This window comes from Salmo trutta, chromosome 3, assembly GCF_901001165.1.
Source record: "Salmo trutta chromosome 3, fSalTru1.1, whole genome shotgun sequence".
In the NCBI taxonomy this organism is placed as follows: Eukaryota; Metazoa; Chordata; class Actinopteri; order Salmoniformes; family Salmonidae; genus Salmo; species Salmo trutta.
In genome coordinates this window covers 25,313,890-25,328,960 of record NC_042959.1, presented here as the reverse complement: position 1 = coordinate 25,328,960, position 15,071 = coordinate 25,313,890, and the positions used below count along the sequence as shown (strand labels likewise).

The following is a 15,071-nucleotide window of genomic DNA, read 5'->3' as shown; positions in this document are numbered from 1 at the left end:
GCCGATGTGAGTAAGACCTTTAAACAGGTCAACATTCACAAGGCCGCAGGGCCAGGCGGATTACCAGGACGTGTACTCTGAGCATGCGCTGACCAACTGGCAAGTGTCACTGACAATTTCAACCTTTCCCTGTCTGAGTCTGTAATACCAACATGTTTCAAGCAGACCACCATAGTCCCTGTGCCCAAGAACACTAAGGTAACCTGCCTAAATGACTACCAACAGGTAGCACTCACGTCTGTAGCCATGAAATGCTTTGAAAGGCTGGTCATGGTTCACATCAAAACCATTATCCTAGAAACCCTAGACCCACTCAAATTTGCATACCGCACTAACAGATCCACAGATGTCACAATCTCTATTGCACTCAACACTGCCCTTTCCCACCTGGACAAAAGGAACACCTATGGGAGAATGCTATTCATTGACTACAGCTCAGCGTTCAACACCATAGTGCCCTCAAAACACATCAATAAGCTAATGACTCTGGGACTAAACCACTCCCTCTGCAACTGGATCCTAGACTTCCTGACGGGCCGCCCCCAGGTGGTAAGGGTAGGTAACAACACATCCGCCACACTGATCCTCAACATCATCATTAAGTTTGCTGATGACACAACAGTGGTAGGCCTGATCACTGACAACGATGAGACCGCCTATAGGGAGGAGGTCAGAGACCTGACCATGTTGTGCAAGGACAACAACCTCTCCCTCAACGTGATCAAGACAAAGGAGATGATTGTGGACTACAGGAAAAGAGGACCGAGTACGCCCCCATTCTCATCGACGGGGCTGTAGTGGAGCAGGTTGAGAGTTTCAAGTTCCTTGGCGTCCACATCAACAACAAACTAACATGGTCCAAGCACACCAAGACAGTCGTGAAGATGGCCAGACAAAACCTATTCCCCCTCAGGAGACTGAAAACATTTGGCATGGGTCCTCAGATCCTCAAAGAATTTTACAGCTGCACCATCGAGAGCATTTTGACGGGTTGCATCACTTCCTGGTATGGCAACTGCTCGGCCTCCGACCGAAAGGCACTACAGAGGATAGTGCGTACGGCCCAGTACATCACCGGGGCCAAGCTTCCTGCCATCCAGGACCTCTATACCAGGCGGTGTCAGAGGAAGGCCCTAAAAATCGTCAAAGACTCCAGCCACCCTAGTCATAGACTGATCTCTCTGCTACTGCACGGCAAGCGGTACCGGAGCGCCAAGTCTAGGTCCAAGAGGTTTGTAAACAGCTTCTACCCCCAAGCCATAAGACTCCTGAACAGCTAATCAAATGGCTACCCAGACTACAGTCTATGACTAGGGTGGCTGGAGTCTTTGACCATTTTTAGGGCCTTCCTCTGAAACTGCCTGGTATAGAGGTCCTGAATGGCAGGAAGCTTGGCCCCAGTGATGTACTGGGCCATACACACTACCCTCTGTAGTGCCTTACCAGGCAGTGATGCAACCAGTCCGGATGCTCTCGATGGTGCAGCTGTATAACTTTTTGAGCACTCGCATATAAACATAGATGTCCTCTTATTGCTCATAAAAACTATTTATCTCTACGCTCTCTCTATTTAACCTTCAAACTCTGCCATTCAAAATCATTATGTTTGAAGGAACCATTTATGGCATATATTGAGTCAGTGTATTCGTTTATATTTGGTAAATGATCTACTTTATCTTAATCTACAATTCTGTTACCTTTATATAGAGCAAAGTACAGTCTGCTAGGGTCATCTAAAACTTTACCCCACAGAGAAGAACAGAAACCATTTGAGGAGAAGTTCCTCTGCAATGACACTACTTGTGGTTGGTGGTTTGAAACCCCACTGAGGTGCTGCTAAAAACATCCCAAAGACATGGTGTGTCTGCTACAGTTCAAGTAGCCTAGTGGTTAAAGCCAGAGGCTCACATGTAGACCTAGACTCTGCAAAGCAGAAGTTGAGAATAACTTTCATCAGATTCAGCACAAGTTAAGAAACATTGAGTGCAATTACTGTGGTGGAGCGGGTCAAGAGTTTCAAGTTCCTTGGTGTCCACATCACCAATGAACTATTACGGTCCAAACACACCAAGATAGTCCGGAAGAGGGCATGACAAAATATTTTCCCCCTCAGGAGACTGAAAAGATTTGGCATAGGTCCCCAGGTCCTCAAAAAGTTAAACAGCTGCACCATCGAGAGCATCCTGACCGGTTGCATCACCGCCTGGTATGGCAACTGCTCGGCATCTGACCGTAAGGCGCTACAGAGGGTAGTGCGTATGGCCCAGTACATCACTGGGGCCAAGCATCCTGCCAACCAGGACCTATATAATAGGCGGTGTCAGAGGAAAGCCCATAAAATTGTCAGCCCATAAAACCACCCCCCTTCCATTTGTTTTGTACACTGCTCCTACTTGCTGTTTATTATCTATGCATAGTCACGTCACTCCTACCTACATGTACAAATTACCTCGACTAACCTGTACCCCCGCACACTGACTCGGTACCCCCTGTATATAGCCTCGCTATTGTGTTACTTTTTATCATTTTTTACTTTCGTTTATTTGGTAAATATTTTCTTAACTCTTCTTGAACTGCACTGTTGGTTAAGGGATTGTAAGTAAGCATTTCACATTAAGGTATACACTTGTTGTATTTGGTGCATGTGACAAATAAAGTTTGATTTGTACATTGGGGAAAAAATACCTGCTCCATTTAAGACATCAAAACAATTGTTTTAGGGCTATGTGGGTTAGGATAATGCAAACCCAAACCCTACAACAAGGGTTATTCTGGGGGGGATATAAGCTTAGAAGCGCTTTGTGACAATTAACCATTTATAAAAGAAAAAGTGCTTGAAATGAAATTGTAGGACAAAATGTCGACCTGAGAAGAGCAGCCACAGCTCCCCTCGGAGGCTCTCAGGGATCCCATTGAGCACCAGCTCTCTGGTCTTGGAGGTACGGTACATACACACACCCCTGCCAAACTCAAGGAAGTGGATATTCCACGACTCCTCCTTCATCTTCTCCTTTGTCTGAGGAGGAGAAAGAAGGGGGGGGGGTCATTATATCAGTATGACCTAACAAAAATGTAATTGAGCTAAAGGGGTGTTTTAACGATATAACGACCAGAACGCTGTACGGCCACGGTGGCTATGCTCCTTTGGCACCATGAGAAAAGCAAACAAAGACATACTACTAAGAGTCAGTGATCCAACAATCCTTTGAGTTTGGGAACCTAAAGCTGAGCTAGATAGCTGAGCTAGATAGCTGAGCTAGATGAATGAACAGATGGTGGCCTTCAACCTTGTCTACGCACACATTTGGTTAAGATAGTATTTCCTTTAGTGTAATGTTAACCCTGATGACCAGAACCATTGACACAGCATACATTAGCCTACACTCTAAAGCATCCAACTGTCTACATCATTAGGCAGGGACAATCAAATACTGTTTAGAAAGGATCACTTCAGCTTAAAAACAGATGATGACCACACTGAAGTAATAAAACCCTATAAAAAGTGTGTAGGATATTCTAAGAGCATAAGACAGTCCAAGCCGTTGACATGGATCTGGGAGTGGGGTTGAACTCACAGCTTTGGGTCCGTGTTCCTCTGGGGCGTCCTTCTGGTAGATGTGGAGCAGGCCCTTAGTGGCTGTTGGCAGGCTGGGGCTGTAGTGGCGCCTCTGGGACGGTTCCCCTGCTGCACCAGTGGGTGTGGGGAGGCTGGAGGAGAGAGGGGTGGTACTAGGGCTGGGAGAACCCTGGGGAGAAGGGGGAGATCGGGGATTTAAAGGGGTGTTAGGAGAGAAACAATAAGGATATTTTGATATGTGTAACCAACTAATGCATTCAGAGAAATCATTCTGCCAAAAGCATGAACACAAATTAGTGATTACAGCATATTATTGTTATGTAGAACGTAGCAGAGAAATCACTGTATACATCAAAAAGCCCCATTATCCATCACAATTGCTGTCTCGTTCACGACAGAGCGTGACTGACAGATCAAAGTAGGCTTGGGCGGTATACCGTTTATAACATATACCGGGGTATTTGGAAAAAGACACAGGATGGTTTTTAAATGCCGTCAATACCGTTGAAACTATTTCTTTGAGGTTTTTCAATAAATGTGAATATTTGTAGCTACTTTTTAAGTAAATACCTGCAGTCAACTTGTGCAATAGGTTAGGAGATAAAAAACATCGCGTTCTTCGTGTCACCTGTCACATTATTATGAAGGTTATGATAGTCCCCAGTCACGCGGTGTTTGTTTACAAGCACACAACAAGAGACCGGAGCGTTTTGAGTCACTCACTGTTGTGCAGCACACGCCAGGTGATCTACTTACAGTATGGAACTCGGCTAGATATCTTATAACTTTTCAATTAACCGTCTAACGTGCTAAATGCTCTGCAGTTGTACATATGGTTTGCTAATTTAGTAGCTAGTTTAGTAACTATCTATTCTTGCAAAATCAAGCATTCACTTGGTAACAGCAGAAAATCCTCTCCTTGACCAAGAGCCTTGCTGGCTAATATTTGTTTTGTGTGTGCAGCAAACTGTGAGTAGCATTTTTTTGTTACTTGTATAGTTTAGGTCAGGAACTGTACAAAATGTTCGCAATGTGCTCGTTAGCATTTAGGTAGCATTCTCTATGGGCTTTAACATGTACTTGTTAGCATTGGGTTTGAAAACAGCACCCCTTGTGCATTACCAAACATCCCGGTATGGCACAAAGTTGGCATGAAGGTAAAGCCTAGCCCAAGCCTAGCTCAAAGGGTAGACCCAAACAGCACACCTCCCCTCTGATTGGCTCACCGAATGGCCACTTTCAGGGGTGCGCTGCAGGAAGTCGGAGATGCGCTGGACCAGGAAGTCGCGGTCCTTGAGGTTGGCGAAGAGGAAGGTCATCTTGTTCTTGGTGCTGATGGACACGGGGCAGGGCAAGACGCTGCTGCTGTCTGCCTTCTCCACAATGGACACCTAGAGAGCGGGATGGAGGGAAGGGAGGAGAGACAGAGAAGGGTAGAAGAGAGAGATGGGGTGGAAGGAGGAGAGAGGAGAGATAAACAGAGGGGGGTGAGAGGGAGGGGAAGAGAGCGAAGGAAAGATAACTAATGTACAACTTTAAGAACATTAGGCACATCCCACAATGAGGGTATGTTATGTCCCCCATGAAAAACAGAAAGACAGATACAGGGTAAGAAAGTGAGAGTGAAAGAGAGAAAATTAAAATGAGAGAATAGGAAAGAGGGATGCAGGATATATGGAAAAGAGGGGGAAAGAGAAAGGAGGCAGGAAACACAAGAAAGAGAGGGCTCGTGCTTTGCGTTGGGTTGTGTGTGTAGGCACCTCTCTGAGGGGGATGATGAGCTGACAGAGGTCCTCCTCACGGCTGCAGAAGCAGATGTAGTTGTTGGAGACAAACAGCTGGCCCACGATGTGCATCTTGGCAAAGGGAGTCCACAGCGTGCAGTCTGTGTGTCCGTCCAGGCGCTCGTCCTGGGTCAGGCGGAACAGCGCCCGGTAACGTTCATTCTTGGCCCGTGCGTCCAGGTCCCTGTAGTTGACATCCAAGCGTGAGTGGAAGAGAGTAAATGAACAAAACGAAGAAAAACTACAGATAGAGTAAATATATACACTAAAAATATGAACTGTCGAGAACTATACCCTCAAAAGTGATGTATTGGTGAGATGCAGAAACGGACTGCTACATTGAGGACCTTTATTAGCTAAATCAGGTGTGTTGGGACCTGAATTGTCTACACCTGTTCTCTAGAGGGTTAAAAGACACATTCTTGGAAGTACCACTTCATTTCAGTGAAAACAGTTGTCTAAAATACCACATTTTTTTAATGGTCAGAAAAAAACAGGACATTCCTTACTCTTGAACCCTCCTACCTCTTCAGTGCCGAGACATTCTTGAGCGTCTTGCAGGCCTTGGGCAGCGAGTGGTCGGCGGCGAAGCCTTCGTTGTCCAGCAGCTGGCGCATGGCGATGGTGGCCAGCTGCTCCATGAGCTTGAAGGTGTCGTTAACGTTGAGGAACATGGAGAAGTAGTGCTCCGTGTGCCGCGTGCTCACCCGCACACTCTCCGGGAACAGCAGCGTGGCGTTCTTCTCCAGGCGGATGACCTCCGTCCACTGCACCACCAGGGTCACTATAAGGGGAGTGGGGAAGATCATTTAGCAGACGCTTCTCACAAAAAATTTTTTACTTGTCCCAGAAAAGAGGGTGAGAGACAGAGGGAGATACAGCATAGAAAAAGACAGATTAAGACGGGAAGAGAAGAGGGCGAGAAAGCAAAGGAAGGAGTCCTTGGGGGCAGGGAGCAGGGAGAGATAGGTGTTCAGTAGAGGGGCAGAAACAGTAGGATTCATAGAATGCTATCTTAGAGGATTGAATTAGTACAGAATTGTGTTGGCGGTTGGTGCTGCAACATTGAAGTGAGGCTATTCACTATGAGTCAATCACATTCCTCAACATACACGCTAACACACACTCTCTAAGCCTCATTCTCTTCTTCTGTCATCTCATAAGATCACTGCCCACATACAGTGCATTGCTTTCATTGTCAGACACACATGCATGCACACACCAGGGTTTCCGTTAGGATTTTAATTTACCAGACGTCCATATGCATTGGGTGTGTAACGCATTAGGGCGTCCACCCACGATGCTCAAAATTACATTTACATTATTGTAATTCATCTTAACAGCATAGAAATGAGCCTGTAATGTTCTTATACCAACATGACATTTCTTCCCTGCTATAATCATAAAATAATGTTTTGCTTAGATGCCTACATAGTAATACATTTGCAAACAACATGTCCTATAGGCTATTTGTATGACAATTTCAATTAATAAAAACACAGCTGTTTTCAAATACAATCTAGGCTTCTCTAATTTAATTTAGCCTAGGCATGAACATTTTAATTAGGCCTAATAAATCAAATATGTCTGTTTACGAACACCAGGGCCGGTCATGGCTAGAAGGGATCCAGCAGTCAGATTTGACTTTTCGTAGCAGGTTAGCAGAACTTAAGCAGCAGGTCAGGAGAATTAACAGGTTAAGAAAATGGTTAAGAAAATGGTTAGCTACATTTGACAAAAGCTGGATCTCTTCTTGCCATGACTGGCACGGCCCACCCAACTCCCGCTGCGATTTAGCGTTGATAACAACTCGGTTTCCTACTATAGGCAGTTGGCTGCCTAGTGATTGCAACATTGTAACAGTCCGATGTGAAAAGTTGGCAATGATGTTTCATTTCCAAGTGCTACTGAATAAGCTGAACTGAAATGCACCAATTGTGCATGATACACATTACTCTATCAATCCATTCCAAATCTTGATACTATACATGGGCGGCATATGTTGATTTTGCCTAGGGCTGCAGTAGAACTGCTAGTAACGGACCTGACGAACACAATTTGCCTATAATTTACATGCGTTTACATCAGCATCATTACTTTGTCCTCAAGAAAGCGCAATCTTGAGGCCGTCTTTACTCTGTTTAGGAGAAAGAACCCCATTCTCGGCCGGCACACTGGAAACAGGTATAATCAACACAATCTTCACAAATTTTGCCCAGTCAGGGTACACCTGGCTGAAGTCCATTATGAGGACCTTGCATCTTTTGCCTGAGTAAACATTTTTTTAAAAAGGCACACACCCAAAACTAATTTCCAAGCAGCTTGAGGATTTATTATCCTATGAAGTATATTTGCCTATGAAGTTGGAACACATCATCTGGTATTTCCACCAATTAATACAAAGCATTATTTAGCTATGGATTTTTTTGTTGTTGATAATTTGGCTAGCAACAATTTTGACACACACATACAGTGGATTTAAAAAGTCTATACACCCCTGTTAAAATGCCAGGTTTTTGTGATGTAAAATAATGAGACAAAGAAATCATGTCAGAACTTTTTCCACCTTTAATGTGACCTATAACGTGAACAATTCAATTGAAAAACAAACAAATCTTTGAGGGGGAAAAAATAAAAAAAACTCACAATAACCTGGTTGCATAAGTGTGCACACCCTTAAACTAATACTTTGTTGAAGCACCTTTTGATTTTATTACAGCACTCAGTCCTTTTGGGTAGGAGTCTATTAGCATGACACATCTTGATGTAGCAATATTTGCCCACTCTTCTTTGCAAAAGCGCTCCAAATCTGTCAGATTGCGAGGACATCTCCTGTGCACAGCCCTCTTCAGATCACCCCAGAGATGTTCAATTGGATTCAGGTCTGGGCTCTGGCTGGGCCATTCCAAAATGTTAATCTTCTTCTGGTGAAGCCATGCTTTCGTGGATTTGGATGTGTGCTTTGGGTCGTTGTCGTGCTGAAAGGTGAACTTCCTCTTAATCTTCAGCTTTCTAACGGATGCCTGAAGGTTTTGTGCCAAAATTGCCTGGTATTTGGAACTGTTCATAATTCCCTCCACCCTGACTAAGGCCCCGGTTCCAGCTGAAGAAAAACAGCCACAAAGCATGATGCTGCCACCACCATGCTTCACTGTGGGTATGGAGTTCTTTGGGTGATGTGCAGTGTTGTTTTTGCACCAAACATACCTTTTGGAATTATGGCCAAAAAGTTCAACCTTGGTTTCATCAGACCACAACACATTTTCCCACGTGCTTTTGGGGGACTTGATGTTTGTTTTTGCAAACTTCAGCCGGGCTTGGATGTTTTTCATTGTAAGAAAAGGCTTCCGTCTTGCCACCCTACCCCATAGCCCATTCATATGAGGAATACGGGAGATTGTTGTCACATGTAGCACACAGCCAGTACTTGCCAGAAATTCCTGCAGTTCCTTTAATGTTGCTGTAGGCCTCTTGGAAGCCTCCCTGACCAGTTTTCTCGTCGTCTTTTCATACATTTTGGAGGGAGGTGCAGTTCTTGGTAATGTCTCTGGGGTGCCATATTTTCTCCACTTGATGATGACTGTCTTCACTGTGTTCCATGGTATATGTAACGCTTTGGAAATTCTTTTGTACCCTTCTCCTGACTGATATCTTTCAACAATGAGATCCCTCTGATGCTTTGGAAGCTCTCTGCGGACCATGGCTTTTGCTCTGAGATGCAACTAAGAAAATGTCAGGTAAACCCTACTAGAACAGCTGAACTTTATTTGTGATTAATCAGTCACTTTAAATGATGGCAGGTGTGTAATGACTTCTATTTAACATGAGTTTGAATGTGATTGGTTAATTCTGAACACAGCCACATCCCCAGTTATAAGAGGGTGTGCACACTTATGCAACCAGGTTATTGTAAGGTTTTTATTTTTCATTTCCCCCCCCCCCCCGGAAGATTTCAGTTTGTTTTTCAATTGAATTGTTCACATTATAGGTCACATTAACAGTAGAAAAAGTTCTGACATGATTTATCTTTATCTCATTCTTTTATATCACAAAAACCTGGCATTTTAACAGGGATGTGTAGACTTTCTATATCCACTGTATATACACACACACACACACGTTTGGGGTCACTTAGAAATGTCCTTGTTTTTGAAAGAAAATCACATTTTTTGTCCATTAAAATAGCATCAAATTGATCAGAAATACAGTGTAGACATTGTTAATGTTGTAAATGACTATTGTAGCTGGAAATGGCAGATTTTATATGGAATATCTACAGAGGCGTACAGAGGCCCATTATCAGCAACCATCACTCCTGTGTTCCAATGGCACGTTGTGTTAGCTAATCCAAGTTTATCATTTTAAAAGGCTAATTGATCATTAGAAAACCCTTTTGCAATTGTGTTAGCACAGCTGAAAACTGTTGTCCTGAAACAAAGAACTTTCTTCTGAAAGTCGTCAGTCTATTCTCGTGTGTGTGTGTGTGTGTGTGTATATATATATATATATATATATATATATATATAAAAAAATGTTGTATAAAAATAAATAATTTTACTCTGCATTTACAGCTAACGGAAACCCTGCTCCACACCCACCTTCTTTCCCCAGGAGGAGGGAGTAGAAGCAGAGGTGGTTGACGCTAAGGTAGACCCAGCCCTGCCGGGGCACACGGCCCTTCCAGTAGCTACAGGAGTAGTAGTTGACCAGCTTCTCCTCGCCGGGCATGCCAAACAGCTTCCTCATCTTCAGCTCAGCCTCGCGGAACTTGCCAGAGTCCTCATCCTCCAGGGCAGCCTTGCTCTTGTTCTCCTCGGCGATGATGCCCTAGATGGAGGGAGTTAGGTTCTGTTACAATATATATAGACAGAGAGAAATTGTATTATTTATGCTGCTGCTCTTGTTTTTCACGAGTGGCGCGTGTAGCTTGTTGTTAGCCAATCATAAGTCATCAAAGCAGCAATAGGCAAAAGTTAGGAGATATCTGATCAATGGAAATTGGAATTAAATTGATGGAATTAAAAGTTAGAGGAGAATAATAGGCTACAACAAACAAGAGCCAACAGGTAGGCTGCTACTTTATATTTTGAATGGGTTGTTGTTTGTAACTGTGTAGAACAAGAAAGCACATGCAGCCTCAATTAGCCTACATGGCTAGCTTAACTAGCTTCTCCCGGTTTGAGGCAGTCAAGAGGAGGTACTACGTAATCATTTTGGATGATAAATAATCTAGCTATGGCAGCTTTTAGTCTACTGTAGGGCAAGTCGGCTTGGTTGGTTGCTGTCTCTCCCTCCCTTCCTGTTGCTGTGTCACTCGCTCACACTCACAGCAACCTACACACACAGCACGGCCCCTACTAGAGCGTTACCTCTCTCTACCTCCTCTCCCTTGCGCTTTATCAGCTCCGGTTAATAAAGTAGCTAAAAATGGACTTTTCTGCTGCTTCCTTCACACGGATCGGACCGGGACTGAACCAGGTCTATCCAGAACGGGTCTAGTTGACATCAGGTCAATTCGGAATGGGTCTCTATATTTAAAAAAATGTACGTATGGGTGCGGATGGAAAAGACCCAGGTTCATTTTGGAACGGGTCAAACTTTTTGGACCTGCGAAGGCCTCTAGTTTACATTAAAGTGACAATGATGCATATATCTGCATTTAGTGGAGGAACTGAGTCAGTAGCTTAACGAAGGAGCAACAATTTGCTAGGACATAACAGGGTATGATCATTGAATTCTAATTTGTTCTAATTCTATGAGGTTGAACTATACTTTGTGGCAGCAGTGCCTACCGAGATCTTCCCCTTGACGAAGGTGGTGATTTCTTCGTTGTTGTCGAAAATGGAGAGTGTCTGGAGCAGGTTGGTCTCCAGCCACTCCCAATGCTCTGTGATCTCCTTCCGGGAGGAGCCTGGGAAAACACAGTATTTCCCCACATCAACACAAAGGTAGAAATCGGGTACAGGTGTGCTTTAGAGGGTACAGGTGTGGTTTAGTGGGTATACAGTGCATTCGGAAAGTATTCAGACCCCTTCCAGTTTTCCACATTATGTTACGTTACAGCCATATATTCAAAAATCACAACAACAAAAAAGAAATGCTGCTAATTTATTACAAATAAAAAACAGAAATACAAAAAAGTATTCAGAATCTTCGCTATGAGACATCCTGCTTCCATTGATCATCCCTGAGATGTTTCTACAACTTGATTGGAGTCCACCTGTGGTAAATTCAGATGATTGGACATGATTTGGAAAGGCACACACCTGTCTATATAAGGTCCCACACTTGACAGTGCATGTCAGAGCAAAAACCAAGCAATGAGGTTGAAGGAATTGTCAGTAGAGCTCAGAGACAGGATTGTGTCGAGGCACAGATCTGGGGAAGAGTACCAAAACATGTCTGCAGCATTGAAGGTCCCCAAGAACACAGTGGCCCCCATCATTCTTAAATGGAAAAAGTTTGGAACCACCAAGACTCTTCCTAGAGCTGGCCGCCTGAGCAAACGGGGGGAAAAGGCCTTGGTCAGGGAGGTGACCAAGAACCCGATGGGCACTGTGACAGAGCTCCAGAGTTCCTCTGTGGAGATTGGAGAACCTTCCAGAAGGACAACCATCCCTGCAGAACTCCACCAATCAGGCCTTCATAGTAGAGTGGCCAGACGAAAGCCACTCCTCAGTAAAAGGCACATGACAGCCCACTTAGGAGTTTGCCAAAAGGCACTTAAAGACTCTCAGACCATGAGAAGCAAGATTTTCTGCTCTGATGAAACCAAGATTGCACTCTTTAGCCTGAATGTCAAGCATCACGTCTGGAGGAAACCTGGCACCATTCCTATGGTGAAGCATGGTGCTGGAAACATCATGCTGTGGGGGATGTTTTTCAGCTGCAGAGACTGGGAGACTAGTCCATATTGAGGGAAAGATGAATGAAGCAAAGTACTGAGAGATCCTTGATGAAAACCTTCTCCAGAGCGCTCGGAACCTCAAACTTGGGCGGTTCACCTTCGAACAGGACAACGATCCTAAGCACACAGTCAAGACAACACAGCAATGGCTTCAGGACAAGTCTCTGAATGTCCTTGAGTGGCCCAGCCAGAGCCTGGACTTGGACATCTCTGGAGACCTGAAAAAAGCTGTGCAGCGACACTCCCCATCCAACCTGACAGAGCTTGAGAGGATCAGCAGAGAAGAATGGGAGAAACTCCCTAAATTTGTTTTGTCATACCCAAGAAGACTCTAGACTGTAATTGCTGCCAAAGGTGCATCAAAGTGCTGAGTAAAGGGTCTGAATACTTATGTAAATGTGATATTTCTATATATTTTTTTTTTATACTGTGAGGGGAAAAAGTACTTTTTTCCCTCAATGTACATTTGCAAACATTTCTAAAAACCTGTCATTAAGGGGTATTGTGTGCATATTGATGAGGGAAGAAACTTAGTCATCCATTTTAGAATAAGGCTGTAACGTAACAAAATGTGGAAAAAGTTAAGGCGTATGAATACTTTCCGAATACATTGTAGGTGTGGTTTAGTGGGGGTGGTTTAGTGGGTCTAGGTGTGGTTTAGTCGGTATAGGGTTTGGCCCTAGTTAGGACCCTGGGTCAGTTTAGCATTTCCCCCACTGATGGTTGAGGTTAGCATTGGGGGATCTGTACCTATGGTAAACTTCAAGCCAGAGTGCTTTAGTGCAGCTAGCATAGGTGAATCTTGATATCGTAAAGCAATGTTGTATCAGAGTCACTAAATCTCAAGTCCCTGTGCTCGAGTCCAAGTCGAGTCCCTATGGCTGAAGTACGAGTCGAGTCGGAGTCACGAGTCCATCAATTTATAATAGGTCTTATCATGCAATTGTTTCTAGTCACCACCAGATGGCGCCACTCCCACTCCCTCATATATATATATAAAAAAAAACAACGTATATACAGTTAAGAACTAATTCTTATTTTACAATGACGGCCTACCCCGGCCAAACCCTCCCCTAACCCGGACGGCGCTGGGCCAATTGTGCACCGCCCTATGGGACTCCCGATCGGTTGTGATACAGCTCGGGATCAAACCAGGGTCTGTAATGACGCCTATAGCACTGAGATGCAGTGCCTTAGACCACTGCGCCACTCGGGAGCCCTAAATATTATTCATCACTACCACAAATTCTACTCAATAGTGTTTCACTACTTATTTACTAAATACATAAATGGTAAGTCGGGCTCTCAGCTACTTTTTTGTAATCGACCCACTGATATTTGAGTGATTATTTGCAGAGTGAAAACTAAAGGGAGACTTGTCTGACACAGACCAATCACAGGCCGTGAGACTATGAGGAGGCTCGCAGGCTACGAGGAGGCTCGCGGCCTCATGCCATAGACATTAAGGTTGACTCTCTCTGGCAGGATGAAAACGACAACTTCAACCATGATCCTTTGCTAGTTACAGCCACTTTCCCCATGATCCTTCGCGTTTTTGGTGCCATTCAGCAACATGGCACGCTTCAAATTGAAATACTTCCGGCTTCATGCGCCCTCGGGAGTTTTCCATAGGAATATACGTGGATGATGTCAGAGCTATCACTATCTACTGGTTGTAATATCTATGGGATAAACGTAGAACATTGCAGATCAAGGAGAGGTCTCTTAACACCTGATGATAATGGATCACATTTATATAGGTCTAGCACTTTTATTCAGTTTTAATTAAATAGGCTAGCTTCAAATAAATGAGTCTGTCCCAGAATATTCAGAGGTGTCATGGCATGGTTTTGCACCCACCACATGCGATGCTGCAGAAGATCTGTGAGTCCCCTGTCTGGTGCAGGATCCTATAGGGAGCCACTCTGGCACTGGAGTCCAGGACAACATCCATGGTGCCCACCAACAAGCCTGAAGAAAAGCAGCACAACAAGTCAGGCTACTATTCGATGTATGCCCCTTACAACACGATTTACATTTGAGTCACTTAGCAGACGCTCTTATCCAATATCCAGAACTACTTACAGTAGCAATTAGGGTTAAGTGCCTTTGCTCAAGGACACAGACAGATTTTTCATCAAGTCGGCTCGGGATTTGAACCAGTGACCTTCAGGTTACTGGCCCAATGCTCTTAACCACTAGGCTACCCATACTAATGCAGTATCTCACTATAATGTTTCAACTGACTAGTTGAGATTATAGGCCTACAGGAATCCCAATAGATGACTACAGGTCAATCAGGAATCCCAATAGGTGACTACAGGTCAATCCTCCAAAATATTGTATTGCTGGATGGAGGAGTCCTTAATTTGCATGGATGACTTTTAAGCTGGGTAAACAAAGGTTATTTGGCTATGATCTGAACTGACATCTGTTTGTTAAGCTTGAGGAAGTCCGACGCCTGCTGGCCCAAAGCCAGACATTCAAACACACGCACACATACACCTCAAGCATTTCTACATGATGTACTATTTCATAACCTACATTTTACGGCCTTCATGTGGCTGGTGTACTGTAAGCTAGTATAAGAATTATGTTCCTAGAACTGTTCAGCAAAACAGCGGCAGTGATGCTGTGGCTAATACAGACAGGGACTTGGGGAAGAATATCTACATCGAAGGGAAATGTCAAACTCTTGTGAATGAAAGACAACTTATGTTGAGTAACTTTAAAGATCGACTGCCTTTAAAAGCAACACATCCCTTTCAAAACGGCCCATGTGGCATCGACATGAGCCAGAAAC

General features: G+C 44.2%; 1 protein-coding gene across 4 annotated transcripts in view; it reads right to left on the bottom strand.

Annotated features, from left to right (window-relative positions):
• Positions 1 to 15,071, bottom strand: part of LOC115170976 (TBC1 domain family member 9B) — a 48,433-nt gene that overhangs the window by 27,422 nt on the left and 5,940 nt on the right. For 2 of the 4 annotated variants that reach the window (XM_029727398.1, XM_029727404.1), the window contains exons 2-9: positions 14,129 to 14,239; positions 11,154 to 11,272; positions 9,960 to 10,188; positions 5,887 to 6,145; positions 5,338 to 5,545; positions 4,804 to 4,968; positions 3,576 to 3,746; positions 2,866 to 3,016 (exon numbers count right to left, since the gene is read on the bottom strand). In XM_029727398.1, coding sequence (XP_029583258.1) covers positions 2,866 to 3,016; positions 3,576 to 3,746; positions 4,804 to 4,968; positions 5,338 to 5,545; positions 5,887 to 6,145; positions 9,960 to 10,188; positions 11,154 to 11,272; positions 14,129 to 14,239 — 1,413 coding nt within the window. The remainder of the gene's footprint in view (positions 1 to 2,865; positions 3,017 to 3,575; positions 3,747 to 4,803; positions 4,969 to 5,337; positions 5,546 to 5,886; positions 6,146 to 9,959; positions 10,189 to 11,153; positions 11,273 to 14,128; positions 14,240 to 15,071) is intronic. The other 2 variants (XM_029727413.1, XM_029727419.1) reach the window with 2 other exon arrangements.